A 23,181-nucleotide genomic window follows, 5' to 3' on the forward strand; every position below is an offset into this window, starting at 1 on the left:
GCCAGAGGGGACAGTGGGGGGAGAGGAGAAGAGATAGGAGAGGAGATGAGGAGAATAGTGGGGGGTCAAGGGCATCTCCCGAGGAGTTGCTGGAGGGACTCATGCCACACGTCACTCATTGTCTGTCGGAACATTTGGCTCTCTTTGATCTTATTAGCGCCTCACAAAAACACAACACTAGTGTATTGTCTCCTTACACCCTTTATATACCGTTGCAGTACTACCAGACAACCTCAACGTCGTAAACTATAGAACCACCATCAAGACCAAAGCAACAGTTGGTATGTTATCAAAATCTTTGTCTTTGGTCTTTCACTATACAACATGCCAATGCTACATTGCTGAAATGCAAGAGATGGGGGTGTTAGGATTCATAGATTATCATTTCCCAGGGTCCTCACTGAAAAGCAGAATGTCACCTCACTTCACACAAGGAACCTGTAGGCCTCCTTGTGGTGAAAATGTCCAGGAACATGAAGTGCAGTTCTAAGATTGAACACCAGAGGTCAGACTTCAGTGAGCATTATTTTCCAATGCAGTTAGCTCCAAAACACTAGTTGCTAGTTTTGTGCACACTGGAGCTATGGTCACACTCTGACGGCTCAGCAGCTAAACATGCACATTTGGTTCGAGGAGTGCTTCTAATGCCTCACCTCCCGTGTCTCTCAGTTTAGACGTGCATGAGCTGCAGCAGGCGTGCCAACAGCCAAGACGAACGGGCATTGGGCACCGTACTGTATCGAGCTCTATTTCAGACTCAACCCCGAGACCTGATGACCCACTTTTCAGGCCTTACCTCAGGGAGAAAAATAACCTGATCTTTAAGAGCTATTTTATAACACTAGTATTGCATCTTCTGTTCATATAGTAACTGCCTTGACCCAGCGATCTATTCCCCACATTCTACACTCTTTAGGGGCTCTTATACAACAAATGCTCAAGGTTTCAACCCCCCATAACCCACCCAACCCACTCTGGTTCTGTCCAGTGCTTGCCTGTTGGCGCTGCTGGCCCTGAGCTGGGGCCGCGTGGGTTGGTTGGTGGGGGTGGGGGTCTGGGTGGGATTGTCCACATTCCTGGCGATACTGGGATTACATCACTGGAGATAAATGTCTGCAAACAGCTGCAGGACACCTCGAGCTGCTGCACACTGATCCCATTCCAGCCAGCGGGTAAAAATAAACATGTGGGAAGGCCAACAGACAACAGTGAGTGTTTGTATGTGTTTGTGTGTTTGTGTGTTTGTGTGTGTGTGTGTGTGTGTGTATGATTGTTTGATGTGTGTGTGTATGTGTACACAAATGCACTGCACTATATGTAATGCATGCATGTATTTTTCCTTGCAGACTGGCTTGGTGTATGTATTGGAGTAATTATGTGCGCGTGCGTGAGCGACTGTGCGTATGCTTTACATGCATGCTATGGAATGAGGGCGTGTTCACATTGCTTGGCGTCAAGCCTCCTGCACCCTACCCACTCCAGACATTGTTCCAGGGCTGTTTTATTTCAGGGCGGGTGTGGAGGGCCGTTCTGTGCGTCGCCTCTTCCCACCCCGACTTCACCCCCTCCTCCACCCTCCTCTCCTCTCTCTCTCTCTGGACATTCTACACCCAGCTGTTACTGCATCACACCACAGACGTCCACACCACCCCTCAACACAAGTACTCATAACAGGGAGCCTCCAACTGGCGCCTTGGATTAAACCTAATCTAATTTTGAAACCTATTCTAATTTTGAACTTGGAACTTTCCGAATTTTAAACTTTACAAATGTTATAAACGTGAACTTTCCACTATGCATCTGCACCATGCATCTGACATCTTTTTCTAGTTCCCTTAAGCAGTCTTCCTGTTTTTTGTGGTTACAGTATGTACCCGCAGAACTTGGTTGCTGTGAAGCCAATGGTGCTTCTAGGTTGACAGGAGTGTGACAGACACCTGCTGTGAAACTTCCTCATCCATGGTGACTTTCCCAGAAGGCTTTGCGACAGGCGTCATCAGGCCACACCACACCACACCGCTGCTCCCACAGCACTTGGGCCCGCTCATCTGGTGGTTTGATCAGGACATCAAAGGCCGGCAAAGGACATGCGTGTTCGTGTGTGAATGAGTGTGTGTGTGTGTGTGTGTGTGTGTGTGTATTTGTGACCCTCACGCCCAGTAAATCTGCTGTGATATAGAGGTAAGGTCATGTCAGAGAGAGAGAGAGAGAGTGGGTAAGAGAGGGATGGGGAAGATGGGGGAGGAGAAGAACAGAGGTGGAAGCTGACAGGGAATGAGGCAGAGAGATCAGAGAGAGAGAGAGAGAGAGAGAGAAAAGAATGAAATGAACAAAGAGAGAGGGACAGGGAAGGAAAGGACCCAGAGGCCCTCTAAGAATAGATCTAAATAGAGTAGAGGGCTGGTCTCTGCAACAGTGAGCGCTGTTGGGGGCAATGCCCTTTTATCATTCAAAAGAACACACATGAACAGACACACACTATACACACTGTTTCCTGTTGCAGTCGCATACACACAGAGACTCTCACAACACACACATAGGAGCAAATGCATTGTACACAAAAAGAAGCACACACACAACTACTCACAAGTCAAAGCACTCTGACAACCTCATGAATGCAACCATCCAGAGAAAACAAACAAACAGTGTGAGAGAGAGAGAAAGAAAGAGAGATAGTGAAAGAGAAAGAAAGAAAGAAAGAAAGAAAGAAAGAGAGAGAGAGAGACTGCTGAGATTGTGAGGACATAAGGAGGGCCTTAGGGGAGATAAGAATGCTTGACTTAGTCCTGAATTCCCAGGACACAGCAAGGCATGCTAGGAAGAGATGACACAGCAGCATAGCACCGAGTTAGGCACAGAGTTAAGACTGTGATTTCACCATTGAAAACATAGTGTTCTAATACTGAATATAATATATATATATATATATATATATATATATATATATATATATATATATATATATATATATATATATATATATACATATATATATACATATATATATACTGAATATATTCAAACTGATATATGTATACACATATTGGTACTATTTTACTGTCACTAAATCTGATCAGTTGCCTGGACACTGACCCTAACACTAAGTGAAGAATTCAGTATAACAGCCATAGTAGTTGCATATTTTGCCCACTAGGTGGCAGGCAGACACAGAGCAACGCATGTTTTCAAGCAAATGCTCAACCTTCTTTCCCTTTCAGCTCAGCAACCCTGAGGCAGCTTACCACAACAACACTAACAAAGCCGACAAAGACATGCGTGAAAATTACAGATTATTAACACAAACTATTCTAAAACCATAACTACAACCATAATCTTATACATCATATGAAATAAATAGTGCACAATGTCATCACATCATCTAAATGTAGTAATACACCCTCAACATTTCAGACATATATCAAAAGTGTTTGGTTCCTCCATCAGTGGTCTTGAATTAAAGGTATTGATTTCAGAGGAGCGGATGGCCTGGGTTTAAGCGCCGCTGGTAAACCTTAAATAGATTGAAGAAAGACAGGGCAGATTAAGAGATTTGCTAGAAAGGCAGAAAGGGCAGGGCAGCATGTGTGTGAATGTGTGTGAGTATGTGTGTGTGTGTGTGTGTGTGTGTGCGTGTATGTGTGTGTGTGAGAGAGAGAGAGTGTGTCTGTGCGTTTATTTCTTTCTCTGTCTTTCTCTCTATGTGTGTGTGTGTGTGTGTGTGTGTTTGTGTGTGTGTGTGTGTGTGTGTGTGTTTGTGTGTGTGTGTGTGTGTGTGTATGCTTTTGACACATACAGAGACAGCCAGGGAAATACCAGAGCTGATATAGGCAGACATCTTATACCATTATGACCAGTAGCGGAAGAAAGGGAAAAGGGCAGAGGAGAATGAGGGCAAATGTTCAGCTGATTAGGAAATTAGAGCTGCTCAGGCTATAGAACCAGAACACTGGCAACATTCTGCAGATTCAAAGAGCTCTGAAAGTCAAGCGGAGTCTCTCTCTCTCCTCAATGTAGGCCATGATTCCTGCTTTATTTTGGAGGACAATTTGTTGCTGATGTAATGTCTTAATCATGACTGCAGCAGCTCTGTTTCTGTCTGTTTTGAGGGAGAGAATACGCAGAGCCAGAAGAACACACACACACACACACACACACACACACACACACACAGAGAGAGAGAGAGAGGATAGAGAGAGAGAGAGGCATTACGTGGGCCACACTGTGTCATTGTCCCGTGGGAATCAGCGACACAAAGACATCAGTCACACTCAGAACCCAGATTTGGATTCAGAAGGTCACGTGGTCGGGATTCTTCAGGCAAACAATGCCACCTCTTAAAGAGGCCCAGAGATAGGTGGCAATTTTCCCCTTTTCTAATAAAAACAACACAAGCTCTCGCAGACAAATTCAGCTATTCATTCATTCATTCATTTATCTGGTTCGTCCAAATTATTTCAATAACTGTTACTTCAATACTTACTTACATTATTTCAAGAGTTTGGCTCCAAAACACAATATCTCCGTTTTTAAAAACAATAAAAAGTCAGGCTATTTAATTGTGTATTTCAAGTAATATCAATCAAATTGCAGTTGTGTTGTTTTGATTGAGTAAAGATAAATCTGCACCATGCATCTGACATCTTTTTTTTCTAGTCAGGCTATTTAATTGTGTATTTCAGGTAATATCAATCAAATTGCAGTTGTGTTGTTTTGATTGAGTAAAGTTAAATCAAACAACAATAACAATACCCAATGACAGTGAACATTATGACATTATACAAATTCATTAAAATGGTGGATATATTGTTTTGGAACCAAACTCTTCATTTATTTATTCATTTGGAAGACATTTTTATCCAACTTGCAAGTAGCCTACAACAGTCAATCTACAATATTTTAGGAAACCAACGAAAGTAACACCACAAAACCAGTCAACTTGGAAAAAATTCTGAGAGCAAACACTAGCATATCTATCCATATGTGGATGATGGATTTCCGAAAAGACACTCAGGCAATCTCCTGGTGCAGATGGAGGATACTGTTGTACATGGTGAAATGGTGACTCAGGTCTGCCCTGGCCGAATGTGATTCTTCCTCTTTAGTCTCCATCCTCATGGCCATGATTTATTCACCACGTCCGAGAGCACTCCCAGCAGTCTGGGCGGCCATGACAGTTCTAAAAAGACCCTGACATCAGTCACTGCGGTGTGCCTGCCTCCCCCCTCCCAAAAACTATGGCACATAAGCATTTTTTTTTCGGGAGCAAGCGCTGATGCAATTAAGCACTGAATGCATCTGTTTTTCTGCTTCAATGGTCAACTTGAACTATTTTTTTTTTTTTTGCCTGGCGGACATGTTGTGGGAGCAGAGCGGTGTTGAACGTCCCATACATCCTCCTATTCTACCTTCTCTCCTTCAAGGATGCACATCAATTCAATACTCAACTCTGGACTACACCACTTCCATCATACCAAACCATTCCATCAATCTTCTAAGATATTTCAAAGTGTTTTACTTCTTTTGAAGCCATGTGTGATCTAACTAACACACACGAGCAGCATCCATATTTAGCTCAGCACGTGCCCTGAACACGCTCCTGTTGCCCCCATTGCATAACTCAAACATTTATATTTAACAGCAGAGAAGCGCAAAGATGGCTAATTTATGCATTGTAATGCATGTAATTACTGCACAATTAATTTATGAACATTAAATCATATGAACTGAGAGTGTGGTGAAAGAAATTGTTTATTCAGGAGTTAAGTGAACCCTCAGCCATTTAAGAAAGGCTATATTATTCAAGTAGCAAGGTTCTTAGCAAGGTTGAGACGCTTCTGGTGCACGCACAAACAACATAAATAAAACGTCTTGGGGCAGAGGGCGAGGGGGGACACAGCCTTTTAAAACTCTTAACTTAAAAAGACGCTCATGAATGAATGATGCACCTTCACTAAAAACCACAAAAAGACACGTTATGTAACCTGTGTTCTGAATTTGCCGTTGATGTAGAGTGAGTGTGCAGGAAGACCGTCAATGGCAGAGCCGCCCAGAGGGTCTGAGGTGCAATCACAAAAGAGGAGAGAGAAAGCAGGCATGGAACAAGATGGGCTAATCCTACATTGTTTAAAGAGACCAATTTCCTTACAGGGCTAAAACGAAAATCTGCAACACCATATATGACAAAGAGATATATCCATAAGCTTTTTATAGAGGCCTGTACTCTTGGAACTTTGTTTGACTTTTTCCAATAGGCTATAGGCCTATCTCAAAGAACTAAGGCCATACAGTAAAAGGGACACTACTGCATAGAGTTCAAGTCATTGAGTTGTCACAGAGCCCAGATTCTGATAAAACACATGCCTACATGTAACTGTAAGCAGATGTAAACAAAATGATCTGCTGAATGCGTTGATGTAATGTGAAATGTCACTTTACAAAATTTAAGCCAAAACCACCATTTCTTTTAATCTTTGTTTGTTTCCCGACTGGTATCAGTTCACCCACCATCTCCAGAGGCCAGCACCCACCCACAGCAGCACACACACATTACATCACTGGGCGCCTCCGTGCCAAGCATGACCAAAGAGGATTAAAACAGTGTACAGTCAGATCAGACGGCGTAATCATTAGAACAGATTTGATCAGCGCGGCTACGTCATGTCTTAGGGAACAGAGCAGAGATCTGGCACTGAGCAGTGTTAGCTAGCTTGGTGCGCTAACATGCTAGCCTGGTAGGGTCAGTAGGGGGTCGAGAGGAATAGCTCAATTCCTCAAACACCGGACTGAGACTGATTCAGAGTCAATGATATGGAGTAGTTTCCACCAAGGCTGCCTGACAATGCTGATCCAGAGTCAGCACTGTTGAAAGTGTTTGTGCCCATTTGACAGCTCAGTCAATACACCTCAGTCATGAGGTCACTAATAGGCCTACAGCTTAAAAGAATCCTCAGCAAACTGATGCATGCCTATGACAAACACTCACCTACTCTGGTTTCTGTCCAACACATTTAGAAAACATATTTCAGGGGCTCGGAGTCAATAACAACCTAACTGGCAACAATATTGACAACAGCGACAATGAAGATACTATGCTATGACTTTAAAGTCGGCAACACAGGTTTGGTGCTCTACATTATGTCTGCCTTCGATTCAGATGAGGGTTAACATCCATCGACCCCACAACTCCCCCACCACTGCAACAGATCAACCAGATAGCCAGGGCTGTGTTAATTAAAGATCTGCTTGATGAGCGTTCCACATTCGCCTCACCAATTCAATCCCATCCCATCCAATCCCAGCTCATGCTGCTGGTGGATTGATCTGATTGAAGCTTACTTAATCCCACATCACAGATATTCCAAACAGCCTCTACTGCTGGTCTCTGCCCTGTATTGGTTTGCGATAAGTGAATCTGCATAGACAGAGAGTTTAATTTTCAACTGCCCCAAGGTGAGGTCATGGAGGCTCTAGTATTGATCTGGTTTACTAGGTTTGTAATATCACAGACATGAGACACTCTCTTAACCAAGAAAACATGGTAAGCCAATTGCATAGGCTATACATATGCTACATGTATGCTACATTTGTACAAATATGAAGTTAACATCAACTAAGTGGTAAACAAGAAGCTGATTTAAGCACAGCATAGTTTCAAGTTTCAATGTATATTTTATCCCAGGTGGGCAGTTTGTGCGGCAGCAAGCATAAAACATACACCACATGAAGCATACAACAGAATACCAAACGTTTAACATAGACAACTGAAGGTAATATATACCAGTGTCAAGAATAAATAGTTGATAAATGAATGATAAAGTAAAATAAAAAATAATAAAACTAGGATGATGGGCTATGGCATTCACACTAGTTATCTCTCACTGCTGTCTGCATTCAGGGCTTGAATAGAGAGGGGGATGAATGATTTTTTATATCTGTTCTTAAGGGCCACTTATGCCAAGCGTATGCCAAATTGTGATCCAAGATGAGTGGATGGGTATTATCAAAGCGAATGGACATAGCATATGTCACAGCATATCAGAGATTCAGGATCTGAACTTGAATGAAGTGAAAAGACAAAAGTCGGGCAACAGTCAAAGTGTCTTACGCATGAGCTGAAGGTCTTGTGTGGCATGTCACACTGACCCACACATGTGGTACTTAGGATCTTGCCAATGGTATTAAATTAGCAACATGATTTTGAACTAAATTACCTTTAGTTCATTTTTGTTCATGGCTTGAATTTTCTCTTTGACCATCATTCAAATTAGGGCTCAAAGATTTGAGCGAATGTCTGTTGCCCCACCCCTTTTTGCACGGGTCATCCCCTTTTTTTCTGGACCTCTTTGTCCTCTCTCAGTGAATGTCACCTCTATCAGTTAAGGGCATTGAAGAGAGGTCAAGGGTCGTTTGGGCACACCCAAGGGAATTCAGCCAACTGCATTACCAGAGACCCATGGCCTGAGGCCGTCCTTGTAAAGCCTAGTTTGAAGACAGATGGTCACTTTTGACCCTGTTGGAGGACCTCCTCCATTTCAAATACTTGAATCCAAAGTTTGAGCCAAAACTGTCATATTTGGACCATTTGGACCCTTGATGTTCCTAAACTGAGTAACTCTTCAGAGACTTCATCAGAACTTTGATGTTTTATTTTATTTGCAATGATGACGAAGGGAGACTGTGAGAATGTCCTACCTTGAGCTGGACCAGATGCACGTCCACATGCTTGTTCTGGGAGTCCTGATGCACAAAGTGGGTGAGGTCCCTCACCCTCTCTGTGGTGGCCCTCAGCCAGGTCTCGATTTCTGGCAGGTGCAGCACCACCTTCCAGTCGGCGCCTGTGTGCAGGGGCGGGGGCTTCTGGTACCTGCTGTGCCTGGAGTGCGCAGACGCCACCTGGGCATGCGTCTCCCCTTTCTCCTCGTCTGCGCCGCGACCACTGGTCTCGGCCGGGCTGCACTCCTCCTCCTCCTCCTCATCTCGGGGGCTGAGGCAGGGCTCCAGGGTGGGGGTGACGGAGGTGATCATGGGCGAGGCGGCCTCGCTGGCCATGGGTGACACGGCAACATTCATGGTGAGAAGAAACAGCGGCTAGATCCTACAGGGAGGGGGTCCTCTGAGTCAGCTGAGGAAGTAACGAGGGACAGAGGGAGGGATTGTGGAGAAAGAAGGAACAGAGGGTGGGAATAGGAGAGAGAGAAGGGAGAAAAAGAGGGAGGAAGATAGATGAAGAGACACATTAATAAATAAACAGAAGCCTGATAATGTTTAATATATGGAGAAAGGGGGGTAGCAAGCAGGGAAATTTGTAATGCAAATCCACAGGCACAGGTCTCTTTTAAGATACACTGGTGAATAAATTGGCTGTCATTTCTGAGCCAGCCAGCTTGTATCACAGGAGCTACAAGTCCAGAAGGGTTTGCCTCTCTCTTGAGTTTAGCACCACAAGGAGATGCTGAGCATGTGTTAGTGTGTGCTCTGTCACTCACTCTCTTCCCTACACAGTCTTGAGCACACTGATGACATTCTCAGAGGTATCGTATATGATCTGTCACATGAGGGGTAATTCCTTGTTATGCTTGATGAACATAAACATGAAATAAATTAACTAGAATCATGCAACATTCTCAAAAGATACAGACCTTTCTAAAATGACAGCTGAACACACGCATGTGAGTATCAGCATTTTAAAATCTCAAAGGAATCAGAAACAAGCATCAATTAACTCTTACGCTGTGTTATGATCTAAAAACATTTTCATCCCTGGCAGTAGATCAACATCACCTCTCTCCTCCAGTTGTGATTGGGTACCCCCCCTCCTCCTCTCCTCTCATCTTCCCTTCTCTCTGTCTACACAGAAGCTGCATCCCTTCTTCCCTTCTCAGAAGGTGCATCCTTGGCTCCTCTAATAACTCTCTCCCTCGTGTTTAATTCCAGTGATTACTGGGGCCATCAGACTCCAGGGCCATGCTGGCACACACTGTTGCTAATTTCCAGCTGCCCCCGCTGAGAGGCAGATCCTCATTAATCCATCCCCAGAAAGTGATCCCTCGCCTAGGATGTGCACAGGCTCGGCCAAACCCCACTCACCACCTCGCTCTCTCTAGGGGTCACATCAGGCTCCTGTTACACACACACATACAGTACAGGTATAGGAATATATTCTATACTATATACGGTATATATATACAGGTCTGGAAAAAATGTAGAGACCACTGCACATTTTTCTGATGTCATCCTACGGTTGCTAAGTGACATTTGAATGAATGGATGTTCATTTTTGCAGTGGTCTCTTAATTTTGAATATGACCGTCAACTCATTCGAATGTCACTCAGCAACCATAGGATGACATCAGAAAAATGCGCAGTGGTCACCACCAAATCACCACCAAGATAATCTGTTCACTCTCTTTCTATCTTTCTTTTAGACAACATATGGAGACATCGCTGTGAATTGGAGCAATGATGCTTTCATAAATTCATGACCTTTTAAAAAAAAAAATGATATCACTATGTAGTAAATTGGTGTCAGCTGCAGCCCTATGGAATGCACCCAACTAAAGATCTATTCCAAATGAGGACTCAGTTAACCATGCTGCAGATCTGATGGATCGCTACTGCACCCCTGAGACTGAGCCAAATATCTAAATAAAACAGGTGGCGTGCCAACAGCTCCACAGGCACTGTGTCACGTAAGGCGATGCTGTCATGTAAAGCAGCAATGTGAACTCGTTACCATGCGCAGGTCAATCAGGCAGTAGCCACTCAGCAGGCGTGTAAACATAAAGACTTGACACGGCTGTAATCTTAGTCTGGGAGAGTGGTGAAGTGGATTATTTAGTAGCTTGTGGTTCATAAGGGCAATAGTGCCGGAGTTAGACATTGTTGGTGCTTATCTGTGTCTACCATTGTACCATATTTGTTACCAAACTGAGCTACTCAACGCTAACTGAATCTATTCAACACAGTTGATTCTGCCAAGTGCAATAAGGGAACTATGAAGCATGAAGTATATTTAGACTGAGCAAAGTCCCCGGTTGTCCCACTCAGACCAAAGTTTGACCAAGTGTTGCTGTTTTTTGGTAACATTGATAGCAGATGTTCTAAATTAAATTAGCTTTCAGCATTAGCTCCTACACCAGTAGCCTCTTTCAGAAATACTTTAAGGCCACTTAAGGTGCCATCCAAATGACCTACACACACTTCTATGAAGAGGAACGTGCCCCTACAATGTGATATTTACAATACCACATGTTTGTCACAGCCAATGTAACCAGCCACTGAAAACAGTGAATACCTTTTATAGTCTAACTAAGGCCAGTCACAACATTGAATTTGTACATTTCACAAAGGGCAAGCTACTTAAAGTACCACATTAATACTTTAATGAGCTTAAGCTTGTGTGAGAGTCTATGCAACATGGAATCGAATGTTGATACTGAACTTAAGATTAAGTAAGTCTTATCCCCACTTGGAAGAAACATGGTCTATATCTGCTGTGTTCTATGCTCCTCAAAGTCCATCTTGCATCCAAAATCTATTTATGGGATTATAGTTGAATCACCACCAAGATAATCTGTTCACCATCTCTCTTTCTATCTTTCTCTAACCTCTCTCTCTCTCATTGTATAAAACCAGTGTGTTACTTTTGTTATTTGGATTAGACAGATGGAGTTACACACGACCACACACACACACACTCATACAAAGTAAAAGGGTTCATGAGAGGTGAACCCGTGCCACTTTAAACTAAAACAGCACTCTGGATAGGATTAGTAAGCCAACCAAGTTAACTCTTCATCGTCCTGGCAGACAGTGGATGCTATAAGTGGGACTAAATACTGACCCATACCCAACACAAAGCTCTGAAAGTTTGTCCAAAAGCAACCACAAAATAACAAGTCGTTTTATGTGTTTTCTTCGGAACAGTACACATAACAACAACTCTGATCCACTCATGTAAATTCTAGTCCACCAAGTACATTAGAAAGCAACAACTTTGCAGATACCACCCTAGTGTCGCACAATCATTGGTGGGATGACTCCTTACTCTTTCAGCTGGACTGGACAAGCAGGCCAGTTGAGAGATGCACCGCATCACATTGTAAATCATTGGCCTGTGTACAATAGGCACAGCACGCTGTTGATATATACAATGGGCCCTGCATGCACTGATTAAAGACTGATACAATTAGATAAGTTATTGAGACAATGCATCTTCCTGACATTTACAAGTCAACAGGAAATTACATCATGCTTCCTCGGAGATGACAGTGCCCTAATTGATTCTGAAGCTGACGCAGACACTTTGAGCTTTTCAAAGGGCAGTGTAGGAGCTGGACTATATCCGCTTGGAAATGTGTCCCTTACATGCACTTTCTCTTTCTCTTTCTCTATCTCACTCTCTCTCTCACACTCTCTCTTTTACACACACAGACACACTTATTATTGTCACCCAATACTCTATGCCAAAGTATCATGCAAGAACACACAATCTCACAATCTCATGCCAATGCACAACTGTCAAGGGCAAAAAAACAGCAATTATCCATGCTGCAGTGCATCTCTCTCTCTCTCTCTCTCTCTCTCTCTCTCTCCATCTCTCTCTCTCTATCCATCTCTGTGATCTGTCTCTCTCTCTCTCCATCTCTCTGTGATCTCTCTCTATATATACTGTATCTCCATCTCTCTGTGATCTCTTCTCTGCTCCGTTTCTCCAACTTGGCTCCTTGGTTCTCCCCTCTCCTCCCATTGCCATGCTACTGCTACTCCTCCAACCCATCCTCCACGCCTCCACCCTGCACGCCTCCACCCTCCCCCCTCCACCCTCCATCAGCAGCAGCAGCAGCAGCAGTCGTGGCATCGCTGCTCTTTCCCCTGGCACAGTCCACAGCCCTGGGCTACCCAGAGGAGGCGCAGTGCAGCTGACAGCCCCATTCCTGCTCCTGCTCCCAGTAAGGGGGGGACGATGGAGAGCACAGGAGCCGCATCAGATCACATACCAGAGTAAAAGCCCTGGGTACACACACACACACACACACATCACACACACACAGACAAATCACACGCACATATACACACATATATACACACACAGACACACTCACATATAATATACACACACACAAACACACACACACACACGCACACACACACACACATATAATATACACACACACACACACACACACAGTGAGAGAGAGACACACAAACCCATTACGGCAGAGAACAGACAGACACTCACTGCTAGAGCTCCAACACCAACACATCTCATCCTTCACTCCAAAAAAGGGAATCTGTTCCAGAACGTTGCCGCCGCTACTGTGGTGCTGCCGTTTCCAGCAGTCCTCTTGCTGGGAACCCGCTCCTCTTAACTCCACATGTCTCAAGGTCTAAGAAGCATCCACACCCGGTTCTTAATGGCTTATGTCTTCCAAAATAGACTTCTCTGTCTCACTTCCTTTCTTTCTCTCTCTCTTTCCTCGTCTTGTATGTTTTCATGCCACTCTCTCCATCTAGTGAATGATTCGGTTGAATGAGTGAGTAACAGCCACAGCATAGCACGGCCCTGGTCCATGTGCGCGTGTTTGTGTTGAAGAGGGGGAGGGAGAAAGACAGACACGAGGAAGGGGAGAGAGAGAGAGAGAGAGAGAAAGAGAGGAAATCCATGTAGCACTGCTAGCCCCTCCCTTATCTAAACACTCCACTTTCCTTCTTTTCTGTACCTGATTCCAGTTTTGATTGATGATGCTCTGTTCAAGATCCTCAAACAAAAATCAATGGCCGCTGACATTAAACTAGTTACAGTAAAGAAGACATTGCCAGCTGCTTCTTTTTCTCTGTCCCTCCCTCCTTCATCACACTCTATAAAGATCACAGAGCTTTTCAGTTGGAACTTTTTAAATTATACCCTTGAACTTACTGAACTAGAATACTTATTATACAAACGTATTACTTAGTCTGGTCAAGTTCTCTGCTACATTTAATGTGAAAGATGTGAAAGTTCACATACTGGTGAGAGCCATAGATGAAGTCTTTCTTCTAAATGGATCTTTTCAGGCCCCCTCTCTCTCCCTTTCCCCCTCTCTCTCTCCCTCTCTCTCTCTTTCACACACACACACTCTCTCCCTATCTCTCTCCCTCTCTCTCTCTCTCTCTCTCTCCCTCCCTCTCCCTCTCTCTAGTGGGAAGCAGAGCAGGGCAGCACGCTCTGGAGACCAGTGATGTCATCCCCCAGCATCCCCCTCACTTCCTCTGCCCGTCAGGACGCCGGCCACAGCTCAGAGTGAGCTCATCACACGTGTGCTTCCAGACCTTACTAAACGACCCAGAGCTGTAGCACTGGGCATGATGATCTAAAAAAAATCCCAGCACACACACACACACACACACACACACACACACACACACACACACACACACACACACACACACACACACACATGAATCATACAGTTCTGTTTTTATCAAAGAGCAGATTTTTCATCAAGCCCAGTGTTTCACCAGCTCAGGCTAAGGACCACTCTGCTTAGTCACCAACAAATACAGGTCATGGCAAGGAGAGAATGGATAGCATGACTCAGCTACTTTCCAGGGAAATGGTTCTTATTAGTTCAAATCACTTCAAACTCCAGATGGGCTCTTCATTTCATTTCCGACCAAAAGGATTATTAAATCTCATTCATTATACGGCAACTTCCTAACACCTATTGTGAATGAAATTAAATGAGTATTATGAAAATAATATCAAGGCTATTCATCCATGGTGAGTTTAAAAAAAATGGCCGTAAAAATGAGTGTCATTGCCTAGGGCTGGGCTTTCTCTGTCTATCCGGGGCTGAGCGCTTCCCTCAGTTACGCCCAGCTCACAGCAGGCATCACTACAGGGCCAATTTCTGCTGACGCGAGAGAAACGTACCCCTAATGAGCCACCTTAATTAGCATCCCCGAAATAGGCCAAGTGGCTGTTTATCTGCCAAATGGAGGCCAGACCTGGGGGTTTATTGCTGACGTCAAATCAGCCCAAAGAGATAGGTTAGCAAGTTAGCCATATTGTAGGGAGTGGGTGGGTGTGTGTGTGTGGGGAGAGTGTGTGTGCACTTTACACATGGATCATTTACTGCAGCAAACTAACACAGATAGCGCAACTGTGGCGGCTTAAAGGGCTATGCTGATCCCACTGTAAAACACTAGGCAAAGCATACATAATTTTCTTTTCTAGGGCAACGGTGGAAAATGTAAATGCTGGAAGCTGTTGAGCAATTATACAAAACATAAATAGAAACAACATTAACGCTTAGTATAAAGGAATCAGGAACCACTGACCGACATCATTTAAATGCAATAGTGGACTTGCAAGTCATAATGCTGGCTTACATTTAAGTTTACATTCACTAAAATATAACTAATGTACATAAAATGACACATGACACAGGCTGACAGAAAATAAAACTCGTCACAACTCCCAAGTGCTGAAACTCCCCTGTCCAGTCTATGCCAGCCTGTGCTTCTATAGAGGCATTACCAACTTTCTAGTCTACAGGATAACCTTAGCCACACTGCTTTTGTTCCAAACCTTTCAACTTCCTGTCTAGTCAGTCAGATGTGACTGAAATGAAAGCTTTCGGCCTGTTGTTGCTCCTCGCACACAATCAGGTTTGGAGCATTGCTGCACACTTAAAGTGGGATAAACACTCAGAGCGCTCCAGATTAGAGAATAATCTGCTTTGCATAAATCTCATTCATCTCATCTAAGAGTTACACTAACAATAATCTCTTCATAAATTTCACAGTCTTTGCTTAAAGAGGATCGGGGTGGGGCAAGGGCTGACCAGCTCCAAGGGGACGACATCACAGACTATAAGGTTACCAAGGTTACTGGGTTACCGTGGAGTCTGAATTCCGACAGCCCGAGCTATAGAAGCTACAGAAGACAAATCGCAGCACCCGATCGATGGCAGCCGCTGGCTCCATGTTACTGTATGTTCAGCAGCATGGAGTGGAGGCAGTGTATGAGTAAATGAACATGGGTACTTGGATGGCTTCAATCATGGCTGAGAGCTGGCCCCTGGTTAATCCTGTAATACTGACATTAAGCCCCCTGCCCCCAGCGCACCCCCACGCACCTAACTGCATTTCAAACCGATTTCCCAGCCAGCTCAGTGAGTCACAGTGATCGGCACTGGCTGAGTTATGAGAGGTGAGGCCCCTCTCTCCCTCTCTTTCTCTCTCTCTCTTTCTCTCTCTCTCTCTCTCGGGCGTGTCTGTGTCGGAGTCAGAGATGTGCGATGAGGACACAGGCGAAGACTGTGTGAGGTTTGGGGAGGGAACAGTACGGCAACAGTCTGCTGCAACAAAACGAGCATGACGAAAGCGGCTGGTGGCGAACATAAAGCTTCTTCACACCAGGGCAAAGAGTGGGCCGAGTGAGTGTGTGTCGTCGCTGTGTGTGTGTGTGTGTGTGTGTGTGTCTGTGTCTGAGTGAGTGTGTGCAGGGAAAAACAATGCCTGGATTATATTCCCCAGGGCCTGCAGCATATCCCTACTGCATAATTTATCGGTGGGAGGCAGATATGTTACAGAAATATTGCCCCCCACCCCCAAAAAGCACACACACACACACACACTGAGTCCAACTCTGACACAGATACACACTCATTTCTACCCAGCCCACCACCCACTCCTACCCGAAAGACTCTTGCCCTCGATAAAGTGAAACACAAACAGTTGATCTGGAGGTCATGCAGTGTTATTTCCTTTTACTGAGTGGGTCTGTTTAAATGCGTAACACAGATCCAATTGACACCGTATTGTTTCTGTTCTCTCTATGCAAACTCTTTTGATTTCATCCTGGTATGACGACATTGGCATAAATATCTTTACCAAGAATTAGCCGGGAGTGATAAGGTAACAGTTACTATTCCTAAAAGTACACCAGTCCACACTGATTTCAGTGGTGTCCTCTTCAATGACAATTACAGCTGTGGTAACTGGATAAACTGGCATTAGGGGCATTGGATCGGCATTGGATCGACACAGATCAGTGCACTGAATGCTCTCCAAGTTCAAAAAGGCTGTATCATGATGGTGGATAAGATTTTATATAGGTCAGATTTGATATGGGTCAGAGCATATTTCTATAACAAAACAAATATGCTGCCTGTGAGTGAGTGAGACATTTTATCTCGGACCCCTGGATTAGCCTAGCCCTGAGCAGTTCTATGTTGCAAACATTGCTTCGGTGTTTAAATAGGATAACTGAATGTTTCACCACAGTAACGTGTGCATTTGGATGCAAGCCTTCGTTAGATACAATTTTGACATTGTTTGATCCTGCCCAATTCCCAGAGCCTGACACAAATGAGAGAAACCTTGGAGGCCTTGGAGATGAAACGCTTAGACAAGATCAAACAGACAAGCAGGAGCACAGACTGAGTTGGTGAAACAGACTGTGCATTCATTACCCTTCGTAGGTACTTCCCCCATCCCACCCCGCTCAGTTTTGGCAGGGATGGAGTGCTCCTACCATGTTCACCCCTAATTCATACACAACTCCTCTCCTTTCTCTGGAGCTGAACCAGATAATGAAACAGCTCCCGCTGTGACCTTCAGAGGTCACCCCATCCTCAGATATGATGGCTAAGGACCAGCTGATCCATGGTTTCAGAGATAGCACACTAGGATGGATGACTGGTCTGGTTTAGCTCTTCTCCTTGAGAGCCTTTCTCCTTGTATTTAGAGACAAGGAGAACCTCTCTCTCTCTGCAGTCTTATCAGACGGTGTCATCTTTACACACAACCTTCCCCCGTCCAGCTCTATTAACGGGGAACAGAGCCATCCTGTACAGTAAGGGAATCAAGACATACTGCTGCCTAAAGAAATCTCAATCGATACTCTCATCTGGCCCATAAAGGCTGTGCACTGCTATGCTAAAGCACTCTTATTCACTGTTTGTTTCTATTAAAGCAGAAACAAGCTCAGCTCTCTCTAACAGCTCTCTCTGTGTTTGAACCTGGCCTATATATTTTAGGCATAACAGAAGTTTCAGGTCTTGAAGACAAAGCTATTTTGGAAAATGTTGCTGATGGTTTGCGCTAGCTGCTGCACAGCTGACGCTATCCACAGCATGTGAACAAATGTGTAGTGGAGTACAGTAACCATGAGTGCATATGGCTTCACAAGGGGGATGTGTCTGAAAGACAGAATCTCAGTCTCCCCCGAGCCCCTTTTAGCTGAGTCTAGCCATACAACAGGGAGGGGTTACATGATGAAGTCAGACCAGACTAGAGACAAGGCCAAGGCATACACAAACGCACACACACACACACACACACACACACACACATACCTACAGCTACACACACATACACACACACACACACACACACACACACACACACACACACACACACACAGTCTATTCACACACAACTGACTGTCCACCCCCCATTCTGACTGACCCACAGCATGGTCGTGTGCGCTGTGTTAGCTGCTGTTCAATAATGCATTCTACCAAGATAATGGTCTTGAACTGAAGCCTCAGCCATTTTGAAAAAAACCTGTGACTGAAGGCCACAGCAGGACTCCAGTCCAGTTCTGTGATACAAACCAGGGGACTCATATCAGGCTAAGATTAAATAGGAGTTCCAATGTCAGTATGGAACTCAAATGTAAGCCCTTGATCACTAGGAACACCTTTCAACTCCATTTAACAATTTTATGAAATTCATGCATGTGTTAGCTTGGTGTAGGCTAATATTTTTCAAGTATGAAAACAAAAATGTGCTTAATCTAACTGACCTTTTGCTGTCATCATACCATAATAGCATTTAACCTCTCCAATACTATGGTATTACTATGCATAAATGAAAAGGAAGCATAGTAACAGGCAAGGTTTAACAGTCCAGATTTCTACCTCCCACACCATTCAACGACACACAGCACCGGGCATAAAAATTACATGTGTCTGCACACTGACAGATGCTCACTCAAACAAGAAAGATGAGAAGAGGAGACTGCTTCGTCTCCATCCTTGTTTCCATCAGCCACAACCACATCACCCTATATGTCTGGCAGTGTAAATTACCTTAGCAGTTCCGAAGTTCGCCTGTGCATTATTCCTGAGCGTTCCACTGCTCATATTCTAAATCAATACCATGTTAACCCTTGAACTTCATCTTCTCCAGGGCTGAGTGTCAGAATTCATCACCATGCACCTCAAGTTCATTACTACTCCTTTTCATAGAGGACATAAATCTACTCCTTTGCATTGACATAACATATGGAATGTTAAAAAGGAAGCCTTGTGGGGCCAACTATGATGCTGATAATGGAACTCTCTTGAAAGGGTCTATAAAAATCAGCTTAGTAATCACTGCTCGAGATTTCCATGTCTGTAATCAATTTGAGGAGGCCTATGACCTAGATTACACTCTGAGTCGCATTTCTTACACCTAATATGAAAAATACATTAGGATGTAAAAGCATGTACTCATACATGATGCAGACTATACAAGACGTTTTAATCCTTATAAGGGGGGGGGTACAGCTAGATTGTGGATAAACCTCCTGGGAAAGTCGATGGCCACTGCCACACCCTAGAAGCCTTTTCCCTCATAATGACTGGTCAGTCTGATGGAGGAGGGAAAGCGATAAGGGAGGAAGAGAGAGGATAGAGTGACATGCCTGCTTGCTGCTCTGCCCTGCCCTGAGAAATCAAATTTCAAAAGGGGTGGAAAAAGGGAGACGTCAACCGCAAAATATGAACAAATAACAACACACACAAAAAAACAGAACCGCATCAGGGGAATGAAAATGTCACGCTGGCATGGCAAGAGCCATTCCCCGAGAACACGTGAGCTAATTTTAATGCTACCCAAACAAAGCAAAACAAAAAAACATGCCCCAAACGCTCCTTAAAGCCCAGGCAAGGCATGGAGATGCTGCGCTACAGTGAGCGCGTATAAAAGACGCACCGTGTGTACGCTCTCTCTGAGCCCTGGGCGTTGGGTTTTGTAAGGATATCACACAGATTACTCCCTGGTCAACATGTCCATGGTTATCAGTGAACATGGCTGGTCATCAGCAAGCCTCTTCCTCAGCCTCCTCCAAGCAGACACGCATCAGCTCTGGGCCTCCCGAGGAGCCAACAGGGCCCCTCTGGAGTTGAACAGGCCCGTCACTAAACAGTCCTGTATAGTAAACAGTTCTGGGTGACCTGCCCCGCTGTATAACAAGCTTAGAGAGTGGTGTTTGTGTGTGTGTGTGTGTGTGTGTGTGTGTGTGTGTGTGTGTGTGTGTGTGTGTGTGTGTGTGTGTTAAGAGAGAGAGAGAGAGTTTTTTTGTATATGTATGTTCTTTATGAGTAAAACAAAAGCAGGCAGCTGAATAGAGGACTGTGGGTAAGGCTTCAGTAGGGGTGCCCTCCACATGGAGAGAGGTGTTAAAGAGGCCCCCACCCCCCTGTATACTCTTGTCTCTCTCTCACTCACACACAATTCCCTAAACGTGCGGCCTCATCAACATAATAAAAACTGGGGGTCCCCTGAGGGAGAGAAAGGGGTGGGGGAAACACAGGGGACTCACAGTAGCTCACTGCGTATCACTCCCACCCAAGCACCACACACACACACACACACACACACACACACACACACACACACACACACACACACACACACCACCCATACCACCCAGCTGTCTGGGCTAGTAACACATGGTAAGCTAACGAGGCCAGCCGCCACGGAGACTGCAGCACGCGGCGACAACCGAAGCCCAAAGACTCAACATCCTCAGGAAGGATGGGTGATGACAAGGACCACGCCTCACGACACTAGAAAAAACACCAAACACACAACACACAACACAACAAGGCTAAGCACACGGAGTAAACAAGCCGCCTCTCCCCCCAACCATAGCAGATAACCTTGCCTGTGTGTGAGAGCGGATAGATGCTGCTTGTTGGTGCAGGCCTTGGGAAGAATCAGGTTAGCATCTCAGAGGTGTGTCCTCAACATCAACAGCACTCCAGGCTAACAGGCTAGCTAACCTTGCTCTGCCACATCACTCCCCCCACCCCACCGCATGCAAAAAAGAAAGCTTAGGAGCTGAGAGAAATGAGTGGCGGCTCAGAAGAAGCACACACCTTAACACACACAGTAATAGATAGTAGCTACACACTCAGATGGGGGATGGGGGCACACACAGTTAGCCTTCACCATCCTCACTTCCTCATAAAGAAGTGGGTGTGGGACCAGAGCAACGACAGCACCATCAGGCAGCACAGACAGACCAGCATCCCCTAACCACCAGCGACAGAAATAGCAACAATAACAAGGGCAAGAGGGGGGCCGAGCCAAACGACACGGATCCGGCCTGTGAACCCTGCAGTGGGTGGGCTGGCTGCCTGGCTAGCTGGATGGCTGGATGGCTGGCTGACAGCCTGTCCTACTCACTTGTGTATGCAGCAAGCCCCTCTGCTCTGCAGGCCCCTTTAACAAAAGCAGCAGTGGCAGGAGCAGCGGGAGCAGCAGCGGAGGCAGCAGCCGCGGCGACCGTGCCTTCAGCCAGCCCAACTGCTCCTAACGCCGTTAGCATCAGGCTACCCCACTTAAAGCCTCAGCCCTGGCAAAAAGGGATTACGGCAAACACGCCTGTGCCCTACCCACGCCTGGGATTTGTGACAGAACCGGAGAGAGTGAGAGTGTGAGAGAGAGAGAGAGAGAGAGAGAGAGAGAGGGAGAGGGAGAGAGAGGGAGGAAGAGAGGCAGCAGAAAAATGTGCCAGAAATAAAAACATAACAATATGCCAGAAATAAAAACATAACAATACAAAAGAGGATAGAAGCCAAGTACCTACCATTACCCCTCCTTCTACTCCATGTTTTTTTCCTCCTCCTTTCCTGAGTGTGCTGAAGGGTGTTGCGGGAAGGGAGGGAGGTGCCTGAGATGAGATGAGATGAGAGGAGGAGAGAGAGAGAGAGAGAGAGAGAGAGAGAGAGAAGAGAGAGAGAGGCTCTGCAGGGTTGCCTGCCTCCATACAGTACAAGCCCTGGGCTGGCTGGCTGAAAGGGACGGATGGGGATGATGCTGCACCTCTCTGAAGAACAGCCCTGTTGCCTTGGAAACTAAGATGTGATGGAGAGGTGATTGTGCGATGCGATTGGTCCGGGGAGGTGTGGTGCTCCCCAGCGTGGGGCACAGAGGCAGGGGGAGGGAGGAGCCAGAGAGGAGAGAGGAAAGGGAGGGGGTAAGGGGAGGGGCTGACCAGGAGATGAAAAAAGAGAGAGCGCGAGAGAGCAAGAGAGAGAGAGAGAGAGAGAGCGAACTGCATGTTTGATGAGAGGATGTGGTTTCCTGTTATTTCTGACCACATCGATTCTGCTTCCTTTTCCTCACTCATAGGTAGGAAATTGTGCTCCAGGAAGCAATGCTAGCCTAGGGAACAAGAACACTTCTAAAATAGTCTAAATGCTAAGTGTCATCTACAGTAGGCTACATAACAAGGCATATCACTGGGTATGTTTTTGTATCAGTGATGCTAGCCAAATATTGCAAAAAGTCAGAGCCTCAGTGTCTATTCTCAAAATCATATATATTCCTAAAAATACTTTAAGCATGATTTTTATGATTTACTGACTTAAATGGGTTTCTGCGACATTCTGTGATACCCAAAAGGCAGAGATATCTATAACAGTTAACACTGTTAATTACAATGAAACATATGGGAATTCTGTGCATGACAAGTAAATTCATTGTGAAAATTAAAAAAATATATAGTCATATTTGTCTAGACCTCTCAAACTCATTTTCGAAGTTTGGTCATCAGCAAATCATTCGTACTCATGTAAAAGATTCTTGGATGTGGAATAAATCAAATAAAAGGATGGAATCACAGTAAGTATGCCTTCTCTCCCATTCACACTAGATGGCACCACAGCTGCTCTGTTTCATCCAAATAGTTTCTCTCTGACACATTTCTTTCTGACTCCCTCTGTCTTGGAGAGAACGTGATTTAGGCCTACTTTTTATTAATTGAAAACCATCCATTAAGTCATTACTGACTATTTAAACAGAGATAGTTTTCTTTAGCACAACCCATAGGCCTACTACAGAAATCATTAAGATAAACCTTTTTAAAGATAGGGCCATTATTGGAAACTACTATCTCAGAATCAGGCCATATTT

At 44.9% G+C, this 23,181-nt stretch overlaps 1 protein-coding gene across 1 annotated transcript in view; it reads right to left on the reverse strand.

Annotated features, from left to right (window-relative positions):
- Positions 1 to 22,044, reverse strand: part of akap6 (A kinase (PRKA) anchor protein 6) — a 130,283-nt gene extending 108,239 nt beyond the window's left edge. Inside the window, 2 exon segments of the mRNA XM_048227818.1 lie at positions 8,692 to 9,121; positions 21,854 to 22,044. Of these exon segments, the coding sequence (XP_048083775.1) occupies positions 8,692 to 9,069 (378 nt within the window). The 5' untranslated portion in view covers positions 9,070 to 9,121; positions 21,854 to 22,044.
- Between the last annotated feature and the right edge of the window lie 1,137 nt (positions 22,045 to 23,181).

This window comes from Alosa alosa, chromosome 19, assembly GCF_017589495.1.
Source record: "Alosa alosa isolate M-15738 ecotype Scorff River chromosome 19, AALO_Geno_1.1, whole genome shotgun sequence".
Taxonomy (NCBI): Eukaryota; Metazoa; Chordata; class Actinopteri; order Clupeiformes; family Clupeidae; genus Alosa; species Alosa alosa.